At 42.0% G+C, this 24475-nt stretch overlaps 1 protein-coding gene across 8 annotated transcripts in view; it reads right to left on the bottom strand.

The window, feature by feature from the left end:
- Nucleotides 1-24475, bottom strand: part of FNDC3B (fibronectin type III domain containing 3B) — a 315121-nt gene that overhangs the window by 30846 nt on the left and 259800 nt on the right. For 3 of the 8 annotated variants that reach the window (XM_036017697.1, XM_036017703.1, XM_036017698.1), the window contains 8 exons: nt 23212-23350; nt 21251-21322; nt 19089-19222; nt 17318-17423; nt 16216-16388; nt 14111-14224; nt 13624-13773; nt 8810-9090 (listed from right to left, as the gene is read on the bottom strand). In XM_036017697.1, the coding sequence (XP_035873590.1) occupies nt 8810-9090; nt 13624-13773; nt 14111-14224; nt 16216-16388; nt 17318-17423; nt 19089-19222; nt 21251-21322; nt 23212-23350 (1169 nt within the window). The remainder of the gene's footprint in view (nt 1-8809; nt 9091-13623; nt 13774-14110; nt 14225-16215; nt 16389-17317; nt 17424-19088; nt 19223-21250; nt 21323-23211; nt 23351-24475) is intronic. The other 5 variants (XM_036017701.1, XM_028504578.2, XM_036017702.1 and 2 more) reach the window with 5 other exon arrangements.

Genomic DNA, 24475 nt, shown 5'->3' with positions numbered 1-24475 from the left:
AAAGCCTCCCAGAAACTATAAGACACTGCTGAAAATATTGAAGACCACCTAAATGGAGAGAGACATACTGTGTTCATGAATTATAAAACTCCTCCCAGAGGACTTATTATAAAGCTACATAATCACGATAGTGTGGTACTAGTAAAGAGACAGACTCATAGATCAATGTAACAGGATACAGACTCCAGAAATAGGCCCACACAAATATGGCCAATTGATTTTTTTGACAAATGTGCAAAAGTAATTCAATGGAGAAAGAATAGAAACAATTAGATATCCAAAGTGAAAAAAATAAATCTCAATCTAAAGCTCATTTTAATCTAAACTTAACTCAGAATGGACCACAGATTTAAGTGTGAATTATAAAACTTTTAAGAACAGGAAAAAATACTTGTTACCTAAGATTAGGTAAAGAGTTTTTAGATAGCATGTGGAAAACATGATTCATAAAAGAACAAAATTGAAAAAGTGGGCTTCATAAAAATGAAAAAATTCTGCACTCTTAGGAGAATGAAGACAAGACACAGACTGGGAGAAATACGTTCAAGTTATGTATCTGACAAAAAACTGTATCCAGAATGTATAAAGACCTCTACAACTCAACGGTAAGAAAACAACCCAACAGCTTTATCAGACACCTTTATGGTATTCATACAAGAGTAAGTTTCCATGATTGGAAAACAAGAAATTTTTCTCCAATTGGAGAAAAATCTTTTTTAAAAGGTGGTAATCATGGTGGTAGGAATTACTACCATTTTCCCCTTCTCAGGAAAAGGGAATTAAGTCAAACATTGTCTCAGTCTTCCTTCAAAGGTGTAACCAATTTCCTCGCTTCCAGGTTTACATTAATGTCTTTCCAGCATTTAAACTGCCACGCCTTCCCTTCCCTCTGGGCAGGTACTCCTAGGGTCCGGGGGTCAGGATGCTTCCTTCCGTCCGCTCACCTGCAGTCCTGCAGAGCTCACTCTGTGTTCCGGGTTTGGCTTTGTGCAGCACGCACAGACCTTAGCTACTAAATGAGATAATTATTGCTTAAGATTGTTGTTCTGTTCAAGAAAAAATATACTAAGTAATCTAAATCATTTATAAGAATTAAAAAATATTTTATAAAAAACAAGTATTAGGAAAAATGTGGATTTAATATTTAATTTTTTTTTTTTTTGCCATTCCACTTATTTCCCCAAAGCCTCAACGGTGTTTTGATAGGTACTGGGTTCCTTACTTTGTCACTCTATGGTTCTCTGATCTTTTACCGAGAAGCACCCCATGGTATATAGTCTCTGCCTTCCACGTGCAACGACAATGACAGTGACAGGAATGCTGCAGTCGCACTGTCACTCTCTTCAGCGGTGGGACTCCTGCTCAGCACTTTGGTCGCCTTGGGGAAATCATCTAACAGCTTTCAATCACAGTTTTCTTAAGTATAAAATGGGGATAGTAACACCTCTGCTGCATTTATAGACAGGATTACTTAAGATAAGGGATATGGAAAGTACCTTATATCTTTTTAAATATTTAAATATATCTTTTAAATATTTAAAAATACACACATTTAAAAAATATTTTTAAATATTTAAATATTTTATACTCCACCACACAACCAGAAAAGAATTCAAAAGCACTCTGGTGACCTTTAAAGGGCTAATGTATAGAGTTGTTACTAGTTGCTACTCTTCTGACTTCTCTCAGGGAAGAAAACGTGCTGAGCGCCCACGAAGAGTGGCTCTGTGCTGGGCTCACGAACGCGTGTCTTCATCTGAGCTGCAATACTGCCATGACCTCACTTTATGACTTGAGTACTTTGCTGCTTCCTCTAATTATGGCCAAGGGTCCACAGCTAAAAGGACTGGCTTCTTTGTGAACCGTCCTCAGAAGGTGAGGGTGAGACGAAGAGCTCGGGAACAGATGCAAATGTTGACATGACCACCAACGAGCACCACCACAAACAACACTGAACACTCACTCGCTCTGCACAAGCATCTGCGCTTGGAGTAGGAACTAGTAACTTCCCTTGCCTTTAGAGGTGAGGTATCTGCAGTTAAACGCCCAGAGGTGAAATAATGCAACCTTAGTGACACAGCGCCTACTAGGTGTCGAAGTACGTCCAGATTTGATAAGGATAACATCATCTCTGATTTCTACCCTGAACCCATGAGGCAGGAAGTACTTTGTCTATTTTAACGTGAATGAACTGCCGCCGGCTAAGTTCAGCCACCTGCACTGAGGGACACTGGTCAGAACTGGGTAATAAACTGGGTCTAGGCTGGGAGTCTCTGGGTATTCTGGCACACCGTACTCTCTTAAACACAACCTGGACCACACACAGCTTCTAATCCCATCAAAAGATATTTTTAATTCAAACCACACTTTCAGTTCAACAGCTGCCTTTTGCCAATGAAACAGATATTTAAAACAACCAACAAATGTGTTTTCACATTATTTAAATAACTTGGGCCTTGAAATCAACTACCTAGATTTTAATATACTTCAATTTATCCCCTATTTTTACAAAAACACATTTTGCTTCAGTAAAAGTGCACGGAAAACATTTTTCCGTGTAGCCAATGCACTGAAGTAACGTTAATTAGTTCTAATGATCAAGTCACATTCCATATTGAAGTAGAACTGTGGAGCCGGTACAATGGCCAGGTCTTCTGTTCTGATAAACACTCAGCACTCGGAGCCCAGAAGGCTGGGGAAGTGGAACAAAGACTAAGGCAGGTAGTGTTCACTTTGTTTTGGAGTGGAAAATGCAGTATGTGAAAGTAATCTCCTAACTCCAGTGAGAGCTCACCTGGGACTAACGAGCAAAATACTCCCTCACCTGAGAAACAAGTCCAGGAATTCACCTCGGAAAAAACTGACTTTCAGGTTGTATTAAATTAGTTGAAGTTTAACCCAAACCCAAACTTGAGAAGTCTTCTCTTGGCTAAAGTAATATGCTAATCTGGAAATTCAAATAAGATATGCAGGGCAATTTTTTTGTTTGTTTTTTTACACGCATTGCATATCGGTTTCTGAAATGTTATGGTCTGCAACCTAAGTATAAGGGAAATGGAACTTTGCTTTCCAATTAGGAAGTGATGTAACTCTGAGAATGTCTTGGACAGACGAATGTAAACAATCTCTTCAAGTGTCCAGGAGCCTGCAGTGCCCATTGATACACTGATGGTACTGATTAAATGAATCAAATGAAGAAGAATATTCTTTGTAAGTTTTTATTAAAAAATCTACTCTTAATATATCTACTGTCTAGTTCTAGATGCTAGATATATTCCTGCTTCAGATCATAACCTGCCACAATGCACTTGACACGCACACTGAAATTTCTGACACCACCTGTACTAAAAGAAGAATGACTTTTATAACTGACCCTTCTCAACTGGATAAGAGGACTCTGGTTCCCAGTTAGCCATCCTAGCACTCAGGACACCTGGAGTACAGAGGGGGGTGGGCAGGGAGGACAGCGGACCCCTCCCATGAAGGGCTGGGGAAAGGAGAGGCTTAAGAAACAAAACACAGGCTTTTTACAATACACCCCCACCCCCAATCTAATATCTACCTAATCATCTAACTCAAGAAGAGAAAAATATGCAAGAAGAGAATAATTATCAGCTGACTGCTGGAGGAATTTAAAACAGTAGCGTTAACACAGGAAACCTCTTTCTGGGGAAACGTGTGTTCGGAGTGCAGTTATTCAGGGGCAGCCTCCTGGAAGGCAGCCCGAGCTGGCTCAGGTTCAGCCCCTGCTGCAGCCGCGCCCGCTCCTCCTGGCCGCTCCCAGGACTCTCACCGGCCCTTCTGTTTCCACCCTTAGGCTTGCTTTTTTCCGTGCCCTGCCCTGACAGGGGAAAAAAGACCTTAAATATTTCCCACACTGCCTAAATGAAAATGCTAGGTTCCCACAGACACTCCTACTTCTAATCTGGTCAAAACCCACTTTCCAGCTCCGTTCCTTCCTCCCAAACATCAGCCAACAGGATTTACTGAGTGCTTGCTGACGATGCGTCAAGTCCCATATGAAGTGCCTGAAATCTTATCTAAAACACACATAACTCTATTAGATAGTTAAAGTTATCATCCCTGTTTTGCAGACCAGAAAACTGAGGCACAGAGGGTTTCGAAGGTCACCGAGACAGTGAGTGAGGGGTGCAGGATTGAAGTGAAGGCCGTCTGACTCCACTGTGCTACTTCTGAACTCCACAGAATAGGCCTCCTAATAAAGCCCACCTCATCTTGTTAGGATGAAATGATTCATGATTCACTTCTTGACAAGCTAATGCAGTGGTTGACATAGAGTAAGGACTCAATAAATGTTATTTTCATCCCCATTTTACCGAGCAAAAAGAGCATAAATGAGCATAACAAACAAATCTACCTTTAGTTGTTTGCCAGCTCAGTATGAGTCAGACACATAATGAGGCTGCCAAAAAAAGTAATGTTAGGCAACCTTACTAACTGTTCCACTTGGAAAACAAGTAAGGTGACAGCCTTGCTCTTCTCTGAGCCAGCCAGCCAGCCAGCACCACTTCTGGTGGTCTGGGCACGACTCAGAGAGAGGCCATCAAGACCCCTGGCCTGTATGGCTCGGTTGGTTGGAGCATTGTTCTGTAAACCAAAGGGTTGTGGGTTCGATTCCTGTCCTCAGGTGAAGACTAATAAATAAACAGGCCATCAAGAAACAGAACTCACCCAAACAGGAGCATGGAGGAGGTTACAGAAAACCTGCACTAGTCAAGACAGATGGGAAAGCAGTGAGGATGGTTAGGTAGGAAACAGCTGACTTTATGAGGTAATGATGACTAGGTACCTCTGGGAACCATAAAACCACAGCCTATAGGAGTGGGGCTCAGACTTTGGGAGGCTGCAGAAGTACTCCAGGTGCTTCTCATAAAAATGAACGTTTAGGAGTCAGTGCTCTTGGCCAGAGGCTCTCAAACTGTAACATGCCCCCAAGTCTCCTGCAGGGCTACTTAGAGCACAGAGCATCTAGCTGCACTTCAGCTTCTGATTCAGCAGGTCTAGAGTAGGGCCTGATAATTTGCATATCGTTAAGTTTCTGGGTGATGCTGGTGTTGCTGGTTCAGGATCCACAGTTTGAGAACCGCTGCTCTAGAGAAAGGCCCAGGATCAACTGTGAAGAGTTTAGACAGAGTGAGGCTTCAACACGATAGGGTTGTTCACAAGTAGAAAGGATTGCCTGCAGGAACCACTGCCCCCAAAGTGAAGATGCCGAAGCCGGGGCACTGGGAATGGGTGACACCATGTGATCGTGTCTCAGTCAGCTTGCAAAGACTGTGACTCTGTGGCTGGATGCACACGAAGGCAAGCACACCTCTGTTACTAATAACGTCTTTCCCCTCAAACCAAAACACAAGCTCAATTTCAAACTCAATTCGAAGCTTAAGAGTAATGCCTTTAAAAATAGCATTGTTAATTCCAAACAGGGTGTCAGTAAGCCAATGATTTCTTTTTTAAAATCCTCACCCAAGGGAATGTCCACTGGACTTTAGAGAGAGAGGAAGGAAGAGGGGAGGGAGGGGGTGGGGGAAAGGTAAGAGACACTAATGTGAGAGAGGAACATCAGCCTCCCATACTCACCCTGAATGGGGACTGAGAACCTACAACCTGGGTATGTGCCCTGACCAGGAATCAACCAGGGACCCCCTGGTGCATAGGGTGGCCTCCAGCCAACCAAGCCACACTGGCCAGGGCGAGCCAATGTGTATTTTTGCAAGCACCAATGGAGAAGCGATGGATCTATTAAAATACCTTTTTTGCATCAGGTTTGCTAGAGAGGTGAACTTTTCTGTCCCCACAATACAGGGAAAAAAACAAAACAAAACAAAACTCAGTGTGAGAACAATTTGTAACTACTGAAAGTTAAAAAAAAAAAATCAAACCAAAGAAACAAGTCCTTTACCGAAGCCCCACAGCCTGCTTAAGATGTTTTATTCCACATTTTTATCTAGAACATCATGATCTGTTCATTTATATTTTAACAAATTTATGGGTCAGAAAAGGGTGAGGTAAAAGTTGATTGGACCAAAATTATATCCTTGGTTCCTTAAGATACTCATTTTATATTTCACTATAAGCGCTGCAGTTGTGTTTCTGAAACAAAAGAACAGGACGGAGGCTGACCAGAGCCCCGCTATGGAGTGCCCAATTACGTTAGAGACTAGTATGGAGTTGGGTTGAGATGATCTTAAATGTGGGTATTCATCGTAGTGCCTTAAATATGAAACATCCAATTGCTTGACTGACTGACCAGCACAGACTTAGGCTACATCTTTTCCTTGGGGGACTGAGGGGGTGGGGTGGGGAGAAGAACACAACATACGACTAGAGCCAAAAGTCTGACTTTTCTAAACTATTCAACTTCATGCAATGTCTAAAATGATGTCATCCAAGCTATCCAGTCAAGTTGAGAGCTCACAGCCTCCCAGTGTGACTTTCCACATTCAGCTTAATACATTAGCCTTGCATACTAATGCTAAATAGTCTTGAGGTACTATCTATGTTCATTTTGTCATAGTCCCTACGTTACTAAACCATTTCATGTTCTCCATAACAGAATTTTTTCTGAGAAACTTTTTTAACAAGTGGAAGGTATTTTTCTTAATCCCTCCCGCACCTGGCATTGTATCATGAAGCAAAGACTCCCTACATCAGTCCCTTCGTCTGAGCTACAGGTGTCCTTCTAGAAGTCAACAGACTGTGTGCTGACTAGTACAAGTCAGCATTCTGCCAGTGTCATCCTACTATAAACCTTAGTGTTTATAACCACTGAAGCCACCTCTAAGGTAGGCGCAAGGCCAGGAAGAGGTAGAACTCCTGGGCTAGCACCCAGCCCTAAAAGCCCTTTCATGATGCCTGATCCGAGTGTCAGAGCACCGGCCCAAGGACCTGAGCCCACTCTGAGATAGACAGGGTGTGAATCGGAGTGGTCACAAAGCTTTTCTGCGAGTCCCTAAACCAGTGCACTTCTGCACAGGTTTCTGGCCTCGTGAGGGATTAAGGTCAAGCAATATTCTGGACATCTGGTCTCTTAAAAACAGCTCGTGGGCGACACTGACTTGGTCATTTCCCCCCAGAGATAAACCTCACGGACAGGTTTCCTTAGAGCATCACCATGGGGAAATTCCCTGATGTCCTTCAAGGTCTGGGTTTAATCATTTCCTCAGCACCTGAGTGACACGAGTAGTCGGCTCTGGACACAATGGGCGCTGAGAGGGCATTAGCACACCAGAACGGAGACTGCTGCTCTGAGACTGACTTAAAAGGTCACGACTGAAGGGCTGCCCTTGGCCTGACCTGTCACTCTGTTTCTAATTCCAATCCCGCTGGGAACCACCCTGACCATTCCGCGCCGGGGACTTCCTCTCTGAAATGTCAACAGGGCTGTGTACACAGCGTTACTTTCAGCGTGGGGCGGATGTCACAGTAACCCACTGCCTCAGGCTGCTGTTTCAGCGTCCCCAGCTCTGGGTGCTCTCAGGGCAAGAACATGATTCGCCACTGTCTCCCAGACCCGCGGTGTAAAGTGCGGTACTCGAAAGAGAGGCCTTAAACTAAAACAGCCTGTCATTGTTTTGAAAAGCAAAATGAATATGCTTATAGGAATTATTCACAAGAGATTTGGTAAGAAAGAAAAAGAAGAGTAGAGACGATAAGATCTGGCAGAATGGAACTTCTGTATTTCACAACTGATTAGCTGCCTCTTTCTCCAGCCTCTGGAAGTAAAAAGGTAGTGCAGCAGAGTCCTGAACTAGAAACACTGCAGAAAAAAGTGAGGGAAATGATAAAGACTTTCCTTCACTCCCCGGCCCATCCCAAGAAGGACTGGTTTTGTCTGATGGTGACCTTGATGATGACGAAAACTAGGATGCGTGTGTACTGGGAGCTTGCTCTCTACTGCTGTGCTGTACATAAACATTTGACATTAACTTCTTTACTCCTCGCAATACGCTTATGAGGTAAGTAGTCTTCACCTCCTCATTTATGGAAGGAACTGAGGCACATAGAGGTTCTGGAATTGGCCTAAAGGCACAGCTGATGACCTGAATCTGTGCTCGTCTTTGCAGCCTGACACAGGGAGATGCCCTGATAGGGCACACTTGTATAACCGCGGATGGGTCCTGCCCTCCTCAGAAGCTAACCATGAACTTTTTGTTTAGAGTGAGTTATGCCAACGTGGAGACAGAGCTAAGTGATTAGAAAATTTACAAGGCCAGGAAGGTGTGTGAGAAGAGGGAGGAGAGGAGGCTGGCTCCCAGACAGGAGCCCTGGGGAAAAGAAAGTACGTGGCTGTTAACTGAGTTTTACTCCAGGTATGTTCTTTATCCTTTCTCTGGAAGCTTGTGAAGTCCTGAGTAAAAGCTGCATCTCAGAGTCTTTGTAACACTGTCTGCGCTTAGGAAGTCAGGAAGAGAGCGGAGCCCTGCCTCAGAGGTGGGCAAGCACATGTGCAGGAGAGAGCGTGTCCACAGAGGGGTATGAGTAACAGTGAAAGTGCAAAGAAAGCAGTAAAAATGCAAAGAAAAGTGGCTACTGAGAGACCAAGAGGGAGCAACTGATTTAAAGTGAAGGGTGAAACTGTGAATTTGTAATGGATTCATAAACTATAAAGCAATGGAAGTGTTAAAGCTATATTTGCATTTAGTAGTCTTAAATATATTAAGAATGTAATATTTAGAATACTTAGAATTCTATTAGAATTTACTCATTTGCCCTTAAGAACCCAGAGGGCCTGTAGGCCCAGTACTGATGTACCCATAGAGCTTGATTTCCCCTCGCCTGCACTCACCGGTACGTTGTTTCTGGAAGAAGGTCTCTCAGAACATGGGTGGTGGTGTTGCCCACGGGGATGCAAGTGTCTCCAAGATCAATATTGTAAGCAAGGATTTCAGATCCATTATTGCACGGCTCTTCCCAGTTCAGTACAAGGCACACAGAAGGTGAATCGGGGTGGGCACTGAGGGTCTCCTCCTCCAGGACACAGAGAGTGGAGACAGGGTCGGGGGCAGACGCTGGCGTCTGGCAAAGGACAAGCTCACTGTACGGTCCTGCTCCAGCTTGATTGACGGCCTAGGAGACAACAGCAAGAAAAGTCCGTATCACCCCACTGTACCTTCTAACGCCTCCATGTTAGGTGCTGGGAAATAAATGATATATGATTAATTTCTAGAAATTAGGTAGAAATAAATACTAGAAAATGCTCAATTTAACTGAATAAACACTTTCCAAAAATGCCAATTACATCTTTTCTGTTAAGCAAAAGATAATAACATTGCCCGCATCTTTTATGAAAATTAATTTAAAATTACTCCTTTATATTTGTATGACCCATTTCAGGTTATATGCTGTCTTATGTGACCCTCGCAATAAGCATCTGAGGCACTATTTTTACCTGCCTTTCACAGATATATAGGCAAAGCTGGGCCTGGAATTCTGTAAATCTGACTTTCCACTCCGGTGCTGCCCTGGGAGAGCAACAGAACTTTGCTAAAGTTCTGATTTAAAGTGAAGGGTGAAAAATTTTTTCCATGTGATTGATAAACTTGTACCTGAAGTCAATTAATTCTCAGCCTTTTCTGATTTTACCCGAGACCAGTAACTGACACCTTCCTCACTCACTGCTCTTTCAGACACTTATTCATTTGGTCTCCAGGACCCAGACTCCTGTGTTTACTAACCTGCGTTGCTTCTCAGTCACCTATGCAGGTTGCTACTCATCACCCAGATTTCTCAACAGTGAAGGGCCCAGGGCTCAGGCCTTGGACACCTCTGCCCTTCTGGTCAAACTCAGAGATCTCACGTTGTCTCAGGGGACAAGTACCATTTATATCCCACTTTCAAATTTACTTGTGTAGCTTGGGCCTCTGCCTTAAATGCCAGCCTAATGTATCCCACTGCCGTTTGGGTGTCTCCACTTGAATGTGAACTAGGTCTCTCAAACCCCAGTGTCCACAGAGCTCCTCATCTACACGCCACCACAGCTCCTGTAGTTGTCCCCAGCCTTCAGCTTGTTCAAGTCACATCCCTGAGGCATCACCGGTCATCCCCCTTCCTCTCATACCCAGGCCACCCGCACAAGCTGTACCACCCTAGTCCAGTCACACTCTCTCCCATCTGGTCACTGGAATGGCCTCCTAACTGGTATCTGCGTCTGTCCTCACCCCACAGTCTACATTTACAACAGGGTTACTACTTAAAAACTACTTAAATCCCTTCAATAGCTTCCAACCATATTCAGAATAAATTGTGAAGTCCTCATAAGAGCCTACAAGACAGTGGCTGATCTGCTCCTCATTACCATCCCCCCCATGCCATTGCCATTCTCACTTCCATCACCTACTACCCTTCCCCTCCATTACTTGGCTCCAGCCCTGCTGGCTTCCTCGCTATTCCACAGGTACACCAAGTTTGTTCCCACCTCAGGGCCTTTGCACTTGCTACCCCTGCTGTCCAGAAAGCCTTTCCCCCAGACTTCCGCATAGCTTGCTTGATTATATCCTTCAGGCTTTCTTTCAAGTGTTGCCCTTTCAGTGAATGCTCTCCAAACAACAAATTTAAACTTGCAGTTACCGCCCTCCCTCGGCCCCTATGATTTTGCTCATTTCCTATGTCCCAGCTTTGCCTTATGTCATCACGACATTTATCAGAAACAGTATATATCTTTCATTTAATGATTCCTCTGATTAAAATGTAAGTTCCATAAGAGCAAGGCTACGTTTGGTGCACTGTTGCATCCCGAATGACTACAATTGTACCTGACACAGAAATATGTGCTCAGTAAACATTATGAGAAACATTTTTGTCTTTACAAAGAGAAAAACATTGGACAGCCTTATTACAAAAGTGAATATACTCTGAAACTTAGTTTCCAGGTACTTCATAGGAGAGCTTATGAGGACAATTACAAAACTTAGCAAAAGTCTGAGATCTTAAATCAAAGGTTCAAAACAAGACTTACAATACGTGTGTATTAACTGTTAATTTCAAAGAAGCAAGCTAAAAGTATTCATTGGCTATCAAATCACTTTTGAAACTCTACTAAAATATTTTAAAATTTTAATGTTACAATTTCTCTTAAGACTGTGTTTAGAGATTTTACTCTGGGGCACAAGTCTATCACAGGGCCAGAAGAGTAAGACAGAGCGGAGCAGATGCTCACAGCAGCGAAGGCCCCATGCCGCCACAGGAGAGAAGGGAAAGAACACGCTTTCTGAGCTGGCGCTTTGACCGTATCTTGGTCACTCTACGACTAAGTGTGTGATCTGAGGCAAACCAGTGTCTCTGCACCTGTGTCCCAGATATAACATGGGGACAACACACCCAGTTCACGGGACAATTATAAAACTTAAACTGAGTGACACGTAAAGTCTGGGTGGCGTGTCAGGCCAACAGTAGGCACTTCATGTCTCTCCCTCCCATCGGGGAGACCAGGAACAAGATGGCGCATTTCATACTTAAAAAACCAAAACATTTTATTTTAAACTAATTTTGGGCTAATGAAAAAGCTGCAAAAATAGTACAAGAAATTTCTGTATCTCTTGTACCTTACTTTCCCTAATATTACACCTTACAAAACCAGAATGATGATCAAAACAAGAAAATTAACATTGGTATGATTGTACTAACTACATACAGACGTGATTAAAATCTTAGCAACTTCTCTAGCAATGTTCTTTTTGAATTCTAGGACCCCACTTTCTTTTATTAGCTTCATTCTTTAGAAAATGCTTTCTTGACTCATACCATCTATTATTACTAGTTTTCAAAGGAAACAATTCAGAAGAAACTTCTACCAAATAAAACTATGCTTATAATAAAGAATATACCTCATGTAAACAGAATTACTTTGGCACTTATTAATTAAAATATTCCTAAGGAAGCGTATAAAAATTTAAAAATTGTTCAGCAAACAAGCAATGTTTCACCCAATTTTTATAAAACACAGTATAGGTATTACAGTGATTTAATTTTTAAGGGATCAAGTATTCAAAAAGGATGTTTGGGTTTTAACCTGATTTTGTAGTAATGCTAAATGAAAATAATTCATATTTGGTCCACAGTTAGCAAGAAATCAATACAGACTGAGCAGATCCTTTTTCTTGCAATAGTTCATTAGCAGAGCAATGGTGGCCTTGAAAGGACTACCCCCTTCACGAGGTCTGACTCATTTTATGACAAAGACGTGTTTGAAAGTATTTGCTACCTCTGACTATGAAGACAGGGAGGCACGATCACTATGCAGGCTCTGCTCTTGCCAATGTATCTTTTAGAATGCAGTTTGGGGAAGTCAGTGGTAACTGACAACACAAACCCTGACAGGAAAAAAGAAGTAGAAAGACATTTGAAAGAGAGACCAAAAATCAAAAAGCAGAGTGGCATGAAATTCTTTCCTGTGATGACAGAGAGTTCTTTATTTATATCCTGCCTTGTTCCAAAAACAGGAGAATAGCACATAATTTAGCCTTTTCCCAGTGACTCAGCATCGCTATTATGAAGGTCGGATAATGCGCTGTGACCCTGACTCACTCGTAAAGGGTTAATTATGTATGACCCAGGTGCTCCATTCAGGAAGGAAGGTGTATAATACAAGAGTGTATTCAGAAATGTTTATGATAAAATAGGACTCAGAACTTAATAGAAAAGCTTCAATTGATATGGAAAATGAACTTGTAAAGGGAATGTTTTCTCCAAAGATGCCAGAGACAATAATGTTGATGGATTTGTAATAAGCAATTTGATCTGTGACTAATTTGATCTTTGATCTTAAATCAGATGGACACCTAAATCTGGCTTCTTTGCCTCTTTATCTGTGATATTTAAATCTAAATGTGTGTGAGGACAGAATTCTTCAAGGTCAAGAAAGACATCTGACCAGCCTTCATCTTTCTCCCCCACATCATCCTGATCAGCTTTTGATTTTGGTGCAAGCAGTGTTCAAGCAATGTTACTGAACCAATGCACAAAAGCCTGTTTTCTCAGGACAAAAACATCATTCATGCAAGTCAATAAAATCAAAGTAAACCCATGACTATTGTTACTCTTAGGGGTTAGGCTGGGAGCCAACCGTTCTTGACATTGTTCTGTGTGGCCTCACAGGTGGGAGCTGACAGATAACCAGCCTTGTTAATGAACGGTCACTGACAAGTGGGAGATGGGTCGTGCAATCTGATGCAGACTAGTCCACACTACTCTGATGTTTGTTTTAGGCTCCATTTAACAGCTGGCATATAAAATTACTGTCTTTGCCAGTTCTAAGTGGCTTTCCCATTGAAATGTACATCTCGAAGAAATTCAGACAGAGGACATTTCCTAAGGAGCTGTGACCCTTCCTTCATCTTGGACTCAGTCATTTACTCAGGGAACCAATAAACAAGAAAGATGCAAGGGTGGTGAGAAGCAGACAAGAATCTGGGTTTGTTCTTATATTTTAGGACCTCCTAGAGTAGGAGACATTAATTGTGAAATTTATTTTTAGTTAAAAGGACTCTTTTTTTCTCCTACTATGCCTCTTGGTAGCTTCCATCATGACTCTTGGAGTAGGTTTCCAAGAGCCTTCCAAGGAACTGCAGTGTTTATAAGGAACGTCTGAGTGATGCCACCGACCTGCAGTCGACAGCAATACTGTGCAGCGGGCAACAGGTCCCTTATCGCAAAGCCTGTGTCTGTGCCGTGGTAGATGGCTTCCAGGGATTCTTCGTCCTCTCCCCATTCCAGCCTGTACTCTGAGATGTCGGCACCAGAGCTTTCAGGACTCTGGAAAGCAGAAATTCGTAACGTTAATTTCACTGAGAAGAAAATTCTGCATTACTTGTGGTCGCTCAAGCAAATTAGAAGAGTGACATACCCCAGGATATTTCAAATACATACAAAAGAAAGGCATGAAAGAGATACTCAACTTCCTCTCAGCTCTGACCAGTGGTAAAATTTCTACAACTTGAAATGCGATAAACAAATGTCAACAAAGATCAACATGTAAAAATCACCTAGAAGTGAATTTTGGCTTTGAAGAGGTTCTTCCTAACTTGCGTTTATTTGGGAGCCGGTAAAGTCCCAGAGACAGAGAGTGACGCGGGACCCGTGTCGGACTCACCTCCCAGCTCACTAGGACACACCCGTCAGGAGTGAAGGAAACACACGGCGCCCTGCACTGTCCAGGAGGCCCGGCCGCAGTGGTGATTTCTGAGACGTCAGAGTAGGGACCATACTGAAAGAGAACAACGCCCACATGCTTGCACGCATGTGTTTGCGCACACCCGTGTATGTGTTCGTGCATGTATGCATGTACAAGCTTATAACCAAATAAGGATTAGGCTAATACCATCATCAATACAACTGATTAAAAAATGACCTAATGGGGTTTTCACTTTCAAATAAACGCGTGCATAAGTTTTTCCTACATATATTCCTGAGCGGTAAAGGCCTATTATATACGTACATTTGTTTTATTCAAAAGGACTAGGAAGCTGGTTTACCAAACATTTCCCTTGACTGGGACACTAGAAACAAAGCCAGGTCGACTCCTGACACAACAGGCTTTGTGCTTTAACGTCGCTCCCGAGGAACATTAAGTCGGGTACACACTGCAGTCCAATTCCTCATATAGAAACGTCTACTGGGAACCGTTGCTTAAAAAACTCTAAGTATTTCTTCTAGTTATGCGTGTTTTGCATTTTGAACACTGATGCTCCTGTTACCGTTTGCTCAGCACGTCCCTTCCATCTCGCTATTTGCAGGCTGACACTGTCCCCCTCTCTCTACATCACCAGCGGTGCCCGCAGTCTCAGAGCCAGCCGGCGCTGGGGACTCATCCCATCCAGAGAGAACAGGAGTCACTCACTTTAACAGTGGAATGTCTGACACTCCAAAGACTTGAGGCAAAGAGTAAAATAAAACAATTTGCAGGCTAAGCACATGATTATATTTTTCAAAATGGGAAAAAAGATAAATTTTTAAAACCCACACATTAAAAACAACTCAAAATCTCACATTTTTCCAATACAACTTGCAAATATACTGGGTATGGTTGGGGGGGTCAAGGGTGGGAGAGAAGCTTTCTGAAATGGGCATGGTGACTAAAAGTCAAATACATGGTTAATTTCCAACAGAACAGGAGTACACCACAGCTAAAACTAGTTTTCATATCATTAACTGATTAAAGGTGAGAGCGAGTGAAACTCAAATCAGTTGAGTTGCACATTCATCTTCGTTACGGCAGAGACGCCGTGGAAGGCTGACGGGGAGAAACGCAAAGACAGAAGTAAAACGGATCCCGAAGCACCTGTGATCACCACCGCCCCCCCCCCCCCCCCCGGCTGCCTCTCCCCACTTATACAAGTCTGGGTGCCAGGCTTCTCGTGTTCTCATCGATACGTTTCCCTGTTGAGTGCCATGCTGCTGGAGTAGTTTAAGTTGGGCTGTGTCTGAAATGCTTTCCTAATGGGGAATGAGAAGAACTCCAGCTGCTGTTTAGAAGAAGTCGGAGACCTACCCTCAGACCACGGGTTTTCACCGTCAGTTGTGGCAAACACGATATGGTCTAAAGCGCGCTTCGCTTTGAGACGGTTTGTACAGGACTACCGAGAACTAGAAAAAGCTACTGCTAGTGGGCTTTCTTATTTTGAAATTTTTCATCAATTAATTTCATGTATTTATTTGCATAGAACTCATCTAAACAAATCACTAGCACTTTTGGGGGATGTTAGTGGCAATCTGTTCTACTGACACCCTTCTGCCTGCTTTTATGTTTCTGCCCATCTTTGCCACACCAGCAACACCCCAACCAACTGAGCCACCTGACCAGGGCAACAGCAGTTTGGTTTTAAAACTGACTTAAGACTTCACTGGATAATTTAGACAATATGCAAAAGGAATATTATTGTATATACTACTTTTAATTTCTCATAACTGATTAATAGAGGCAATAGAGCAAATAGGAAACTATTTTTAAAACTAATAATAAATGCATCTAATAAATGCATCTAAAGGGTGAGGCTCTTATTAATCTGAAATTCTGTCTTAACAGAATGATATGAAGACATGGCAACGAAATTTCCAATGCTGGGAACATGAAATCACAAGATATTAAAGTCAGAAAAACGACTTTGTATGCACATCTTTAATGGTGGTCAAGGTTGGCTAGATACTGCCGAGGAATTTCAGGAGGGTAGAAGCTGAATGCTAAAACCTTCTACTCACCCCTCCGTCGTTCAAAGCCCTCACTCTGAAACGATACACAGTTCCGGGGAGCAGGTTGCCGACCGTGCACTCAAGATCTGGCCCGTGGTACACCTCTGATGCCACATCCTCGGGTTCTGTCATCTCCACACTGTACTCGGAGACCTCGCAGCCACTCTCAGAGGCGGGGACATCTAGGAATGAAGAAAGTCTCACATTGCATCCTTTTCGTGCTTCCAGTTGACAAAAATCACATCAGACTTTCCACATGGTTTGCAAAACGTCATGTAGGTGGCCCCTCCTCGGTAGCTTTCTTACAAAAGAACCCTCCCCCGAAAAATAAGAGATACAAAAGAAAAAGTTTCTGAGTGATGTTATCGATACTTTCCAAAGCAAGTACATTTAAGTACATTAATTATGTTAATAAAATAATGTCGTAAACAGTGGAACCATTAGGCAAATTTCTTGACCTTCTCAGGGAAGGGAAGAAACAGAAGAAAATCTTTTTTGACATCAAAACAAAGGTTACATTAAATCAAGATACACGATCTAAAGTTGGCATGACATTTTATATTTTAGACATAAATAGTGGGAAAAAATAGCCTGATAGATTTCTGCAGGTTTGTATTTGCAATTTTGCTGTATTTGCTATAAACTGCTGAAACAAGAAATGCGAATATAGCTTGAATCAAAACAGGACCCACACGTGACAAAGCAGCAAAGATGAGGAGGAATTAGATGTTACCTCATTTCTTCGTTTATCTCTAAATTGAGCACAACTTTTTTTTTTTAATCGAATGAAGTTGAAATAATTCCTGAAAAAGACTGGCTGCTCTGAAACACTTTCTGGAAAAGCGCCCTCTGAAGGGCAGAGGGTGAACCACGCGTGTGGTGCCATCAGGAAGAGGAGGGCGAACAACAGCGAGCAGAATGCAAACCTGAGCCAACATACAGTAAAAAGAGTATGGACACTTTTCAACAGAAGAAAAACAAAAACAAAAACAAAAACAAAAAAACGGTTTTCAGAAGGAAGACTTCTAAGTTAATTTCAAAGCACTAAGTCTTAAACTTGATCTCCAATTGTCCGAACTGTCCATGTCCATGTGAAGATCGGTTCACTCACCCCACTCTAAGTGGACTTCTTTGTGCTTTGGTCTACCCAACACCCTCGGAGGTCGACACTGACCTGGTGCAATGCTTAGTGTGCGAACAGGGAGGCTTTCAGAACACTGCAGGAGAAACACCAGAGAGAACCATCTCTTAGTTACTGTGAATTTATTAGACCTCTACATACCAGGCAAATTCCACCCACATCTGTAAATGCTACCAAAAAGGCACTACACATTGCATGTGTACACATGATTTTCTGTGCAGTGAGATCTTCGTGTGTGTGTTTTAAGTGTGAACATATATTGCGTATGGCACTGGTAAAAATGACTATTTTTGAAGTCAGATTTGTAGACAGGAGTGCCACATATCCTAAGCACACAGTTATTTTCCTTTAAACCCAAATTAGAGAGACCCTTCATGAGGACAGAAGAGGACACAAAACAACAGCTGGATGAAAATTTTAAATGGTGCCATAAATGGCCGACCATCCACATACAGAGCACAAAAGCAAATAAAGTCAGTATTAATCAACCGAGTCTGACATTAGCCAGCAGGTTCTATTAATGCGAAAATAAGTAGGCCTTCTTTTGCAGGAACTGGTAATGTGGAAGCTGAACCCTTTCTGAGACAGGAGCGAACAAGGCAGAGCTACGCAGCTCAAGCAAACTCACTCTTCTTCCTGAGAAGCCGTGTGGAGAGGCACTCTACGTGCTACGCAGCAGCGCAGCCCCTGTGAGCCTCGGGTGGGTAGGGTCTCCCACGCGGGAGGTGCCCGCGGATAATCTGTGCCTGTGGTGTGGAGACACCCCACGCCCTGGGAGGCACAGGGAGCGCTGCCTAAGAATGGTCTAACTGGGCCTCCTCACCAGGAGTCCTGTGCGTCTGTGGGCCATCGAACCACAGTGTGGAGGGCAGGGAGAGAACTAACACAGGACAACCCTGGAGGCGGGCTGACTGGCAAAATTGAGACCCAAATGGCAGATATTCTCTTAAAAAAACCAACCCAGCACAAGGCTACAAAGGACCATCTCTCAGTCTGTCTCTCTCAATATTAATAGTTTCAAACCACAGTATCAAATATCTCTACAGTCAAAATGTCTTTTTACCATCTTGCCCTTCACTTTCTGAATTAAGTTACAGCCATTTAGACAACAACCACCATCTCACTTCTAGAGCACTTCTTGTGGCTTTGTTAGGTTATTTTGAGCCTCCGAGAACACCGTGTGGTTAAAACCAAGGCTCTCAGCGCACGAACCGGCTGGTCAGAGGTCACAGGAAGAGCATAAAACGAGAAACCTGCAGACGCTGTGCTGGGCGGTGCACGTGCTGCCTTTCAGCTCAGGCATCACAGAAGTGCATGGTTTCTATAGCAACTTTCCAGCAGATGGCAGTAAAGGTCCTTGAGGAAGGTGTGTCTCACATTTTCACAGAAATTGCTGGATGTGTTAACACTGGAGCTGTGCAGGACGTCTTTCATTCTGACCCATTTCTGTGCCTTCCTATCGCTGCAATAACCGAGGCTCCCCTTATTTCACTAACAGAAACTCCAGGCAACACTCAGTTTTCAACGGTCTCATGGGATCACAATAATACCTTGTAAAAAAATAACTAAGTGACAAATGTACCTGAAAATGTCACAATTCAGTTGAGAATCATCTGGGCCTATCTTTTATGTCCTCTAAAGCACAATTCAAAAAAGTGATACATTTTAAAATAGCAATTACATCCTGATGTCATTGATGGGCTGTCTGAAGTTGACCAAAGACGTTCACAGAAATCCGTACCAGAACACCACCGACCTGACTGTGCCCACCAGTACTGATGCAGCATGCCCGCAGTTTGTACAAAGTGCCTGGCTTCAAGTGGGCGAACGTGTGTTCTGTGGCTGATCCGCTGTAGGCCACTTCCCACTGGCCTGCTGCAAAACAAGACTCGTGTATGAGTGTGTGCCTTTGGTAAAAGTGCAAATAATCACCAACAACTAATTAAAAAATAAAAGCTTTAAGTGGTTTCCATGAAAACCAGCATCACCTATTCTCTCTTTTTTTTAATGGCCAAAGGGCTCTCTTTTCATTTCCTTTACCAAGTTAAATGTTAAAATAACATGGAGTTAATACTAGGTCCTGCTGGCTAGACTATGAAATATCACCATCATTACATTTTCCGACTTCGAGTGGTTTAGATGCTGGGAACCACACAGATCTGTGGCTGGCACGTGGGAGTGGCGAAAGGAGACAGGACTGTGTCAGGAGAGCTGTGACGTGGTCCCAGTGCAGGGAGGCCTCTCTGACCAGCTAGCTGGGCATGGGGAAGGCCACTCAGGCATGAGGTTTCTGGTCAGTCTGCTGAAGAGTTTCTCCCTGCTTTTATCTGCATGGAGGTTGCAAGGAGGGAAACTGAATGAAAACCTCCCGTTCCAGACTGAGTCCTTTGGGTAAAGGCCTGCTATCTTCACCAAGCCCCACTTTAAAGACAAAAATGCCTAGGAGTGTGACAAAGAGGAAACACTCAGTATGTGACCCAGTTATCTGACCCTTCTCGGGGTTAAAGCCAGCGATGAGGGCCACTGGAGCACGCTGGGTGCCTGATGAAGCTGCTTCGACCCACTGCCTGCCTCACCAATCTGGGCTGCCGGGGTGGCTCTTCCTCCTGTCTTGCTCTCACTGATGCTACATTTCTGGTTAACTGTTTTACAAAAGCCTTTTAACTCCATGAAGTTGCTGTAGGGAAAATGTTTCTACCCTACTCTGTGTTATTTTACTAAAGTAACTTCCATGAATTACCACAGTTGCTTATTCAGTTAGATTTACAATTAAGTTACATGCAGGAAGGCCACAGGGGAAGGGAGAACATTAAAGATAGTTATCCTGACAATGCTGATTAGGAAACCTGTACTGACAAGCTGAATGGGAATAAGGACCACTAAAAAGTTTCAAGTATCACTCTATGCACTGACAAAACTGTTGACTTTAAGTAGAGAATGACACCTACTTTGGACTTGTCATCAGTGGTCAAGAGCCATGACAATCTGAACTACACTTCAGTTTTCACAATAAGCCACTGCACACACAATACATGCCTCATCTTATAAGGGTGGGCGTTCTAATGTAGAGAATATGACTTTGTACTGACAACAGCTGTGCCCATCTCAAAGCATTCTCATGTTTCTAGCTTAAAATAGGGCCCGATTAACAGGAAAACCAAAGCACTCCAGGTGGTTTCTGTGGTACAGAATAAAGGGCTGGCCACACACCTGGATTGCTGGTTTGTAAAAGTTACTGTTGACTTTTTTTTTTTTTTTTGCAGTATGTGGGGCTCCTATGCAGGGATCACTTTTGATTGACAGTGAATACAATGATTATTAGAAGAGTGAGATAAATCATTTTTAAAGTTCTGGTGACTATACCTTTAAAAAAAGCTTAATGAACTTTATTAGAAAGACCTAAGAATTTTTAAAAAGGCATTATCTGAGGAACCTGATACACAACCATGTCCCATTTTTGTCCACATAGTATGACAACTAATGAGTAAACAATCTAACTCAGAAATCATAACAAAGATGAAAAGAACATTTTCTAACTTGTTATAAAAGTCTGACACTTGTCACTAGCCTACAGTAATACTGTATTTTGTTTGCCATCATTGCATATGCAAATTTGTAGGCTACCAAACTTGTCTGCTGTCCCCACCTTATCTTTCCTGCTGATTGCTTCTGACACTCACTCTGCTTGTAAGAATGTCCAGAGAAAGTGTGCCAAAGGAGGGGGAAAGAACTCTGAAGGGCCCTTTGAAGGCAACTGCGAGGCTGGTGTGGCCCCCGGTGAAAATGAGTTTGACACCATTGCATTAGAAGGAATGCTTGCCCACTATTACTATACAGATGTTTCTCATATGAGAAAATAGGGCTTGCTGTGGAATCGAATAAAAGCATTTCCAAAAACTTTACCTTCAGAATTTCCATCAGTGATCTCCAGCAAGTACTTGAGTATTTCTGAACCACCATTGTCCTTTGGAGGATCTGGAAAGTAAGCAAATGCTATGTTAATTATGAAAGGACATTGATTTTTATTGGTAAATATCATTGAAACCCATAAAATCATTTAGTATTATACTGCCTTAATTCTGTATTTAACCAAAAGGCACAATTAATATTATTTCAGGAAATTTCTTTGTCAAACAAAAGAAACAAACAAAAACACCAAGACACCTCAAATGTTATCAGATTATTCAGAGTTCTTAGAGCTAGAAATGGAAAAGAACATTTACTGAGTGAAACACGAGCAAAACTCATAATAGGAATCGATTTTTCTAAGACTTATGTTAATACATTTGCTTTGAGAATTCTGAAACCTGCTCTTTCATAGTGATTTTTATATAAGATGAAATATTTATGTATTTCTTTTTATTTCACTTATATTATCACTGGCCAGATTCTTTTGAGAGATGGATGATGAAAGAAAGAGAAGTGTAACATTTATTGACAAAATAAACAAAACGTCAGAATATAATAAATCTGTACCACCACAGCCTGCTATTAACCAAACTTTATTTCCCAAGTGAGACTAATACAAAACCAGAGTTATGGACCAATGAGTACATACACTGAAGACGCGGTTTGAGGAAGAGGTTCTGGCTTATGACCAGAGCCCTGAGGCACTCTGGGTATTTAGTCCTCTCCTAACTGCGTGCAACTTTTCTGAGCAGAAACATATCTTGCATTGTAATTTTGCAAGACTATGCAGAATTTACCTCTGCTATCAGTCAGCCACCTCTGTATTTTAGATGTACTCTCGGATTACTCACATATAGATTCAGAAACTTTATTTCCCTTCTCCTTTAACCCGCTATTTCCATTAATGCATACAGATTTCAGTAATAGATATTTAAAACAACAAAGTTAAATATTACAGCATATGGCTAATAAAAGTAAATATATGGTGTTAACAGAACTTTCTAAGATTTTCTGAGGACAAAAAAGCTTTATGGTCTGGCAAAAAGCACACCTAAATTTTTACAGTTTCTCTTAATCATACTGATCTTCCAGGGAAATACATACCCTAATAATTCTGTCTCAAAATTATTAGGTAATTTGAAACAGTTAGATGTGTCTCACTGGTTGGTCTCCAACAATGATTCAATAATATCTTAAATTCCCTTTATATTACTTGGGCTGCCACATAAAATCTTATTTTAAATTCTACTTTTTTTTTACCTTTTAGATAACTAGTATTATTATGACATTAGTGATAATTATATACATATCATAAAAGCTTTACATGTAATTGCAAATGTTTATCAATATCCTAATGGCATTCATGTCCTTGAAACAACAGAAGCAGCAGAGGTGAGCCACAGTATCATTCTACCTGATGCCCCAACCACTACACAAGGAACTTAAATAGGAAAAATGCCTGAAGTTGAAGACCTCTGGCTGGTCATTTACAAATTACAACAAAATCTAAAGTGTTCCTAATTCATTTTAACGCGCGCATTGTGCATGTCAAAATTTACTCATGATGGCATACCTAAATTTTGAAATTTATCTTCAATATTAACTTTATAAAACAAATTTTTACATTAAATATGACTGCTTTCTTAAGGGCAAGCTATTGAAGAATGAAATATATACTCAGAGATTACTACATTCAAATCAGTAATACATTAAAAATATAAAAGGAAAACCATGTAATACAGGAAACTCAGAAAGTACGGTGAGATGCTTTTAAAATTGTTCATTTTACTAATTTGTGGAGTTCTCTGGATGTTTCTCATCTGCTTTTTCCAAATGTGTAAAACTCCCATAAGTACTATAATACTGCCCTTTTAATTTTTATTTCGGTTTGTCGCTACTGAAATTAATACATTTAAAAAAATCTGTCCAAAAAGAAGCAACAGCAGCAAACATACCCCACTTGACACTAAAGCCGTGCGATGTAACTGGGCCTTTAATGAGGGGTCTTGTAGGTGGTCCAGGCCTGTCGGGACTCGTCGTACAAACCAAGACTTCACTGGGACAGCTTTTCCCTTCCAGGTTAGAAGCAGTCAGCTACACCACAACCGAGAGAATATTAACATGCTTGAGATACCAGCTATCAAGTCAGTGGTGGTTTTTTAACATGGCAAGATCAAGGCATCCATAAAGTCACACAGAAACACACACACACATTTTCTCTCTCAATCTCAAACTAATGCTTTCTAAGCATTTATGAAGTACTTATTTTCTGTATAGTTGGCTATTAACAATGAAAAATAAAATAAGGCGGGTTTTAGCTGACATTTTACTCTTTCAAGAAGACACAAAACAATGCCGGTTACCACCACCACATTCTTAGTTTCTGTGAGAGGAAAACACGGAGGGGGAGGAAGCGGACAGGAACCACCTCACCTGTGGGAGAGCAGTGCAACGCCACCTTGTGGAGGAATGCTAGCAGTATAGCCATGTTCTCACGGCCAGGATCAAATAGCAAGGGTTCCTTAAAATCTCAGAAACTGACATTTTCCTCAAATAATCACAACTCTCACTTGATAATTTGGCAGCTGTGTACTGAGTGACTACTACCCGCCCAGTTAACACCACCTGACCCCCAAATTACAGAAGGGAGGGTGGGATCTTCTCTCTCCAAAACACACGCTGTCACAATGGAGAGCAAGCACCGTGCACAGGGGCAGTGAACAGTCTGCAGCAGCCTGGTTCTCTCTCTCTTAGTGGTTGCAAAGCACTGGTTTTGGCTACAACATAAAATCCTACATTGGTATTAATGGTGGTTGTTAACAACCAAAGCAAAAGCCTAAGTGGGGGGGGAGTGGGTAAAGAAAAATAAAAACAGTTGAGAAAAAAAATGAACAGAAGCACAAAGGAAAATGGAGAGTAGCAGAAAAACCAGGTTAAAAGGAGAACGAGCAGAGAGGAGGGTGTGGCGTGCAGGTAAGAGACACGCACACTGAGCATCTGGTGTGGGTCTTGCTGGTGGGGCCGTGTGGCCATGCTGTGAAGCAATTTATTACAGCACATTACGACAGTTTTCTCTCTCAAAAGTAGGTTTTAAAATTAAAGTTTGGTGTGCATGTTATAATGTTTTTTAAAAAATGTAAATGCAGTGAATTTAAAAAAAAATTTTGGCCTGTAGCATGAATTTAAAATAGTAAATGGGTAAAACAAAAACCAGCTTCT

This window comes from Phyllostomus discolor, chromosome 2, assembly GCF_004126475.2.
Source record: "Phyllostomus discolor isolate MPI-MPIP mPhyDis1 chromosome 2, mPhyDis1.pri.v3, whole genome shotgun sequence".
NCBI lineage: Eukaryota > Metazoa > Chordata > Mammalia > Chiroptera > Phyllostomidae > Phyllostomus > Phyllostomus discolor.
This window is presented reverse-complemented; position numbering and strand designations above follow the sequence as displayed.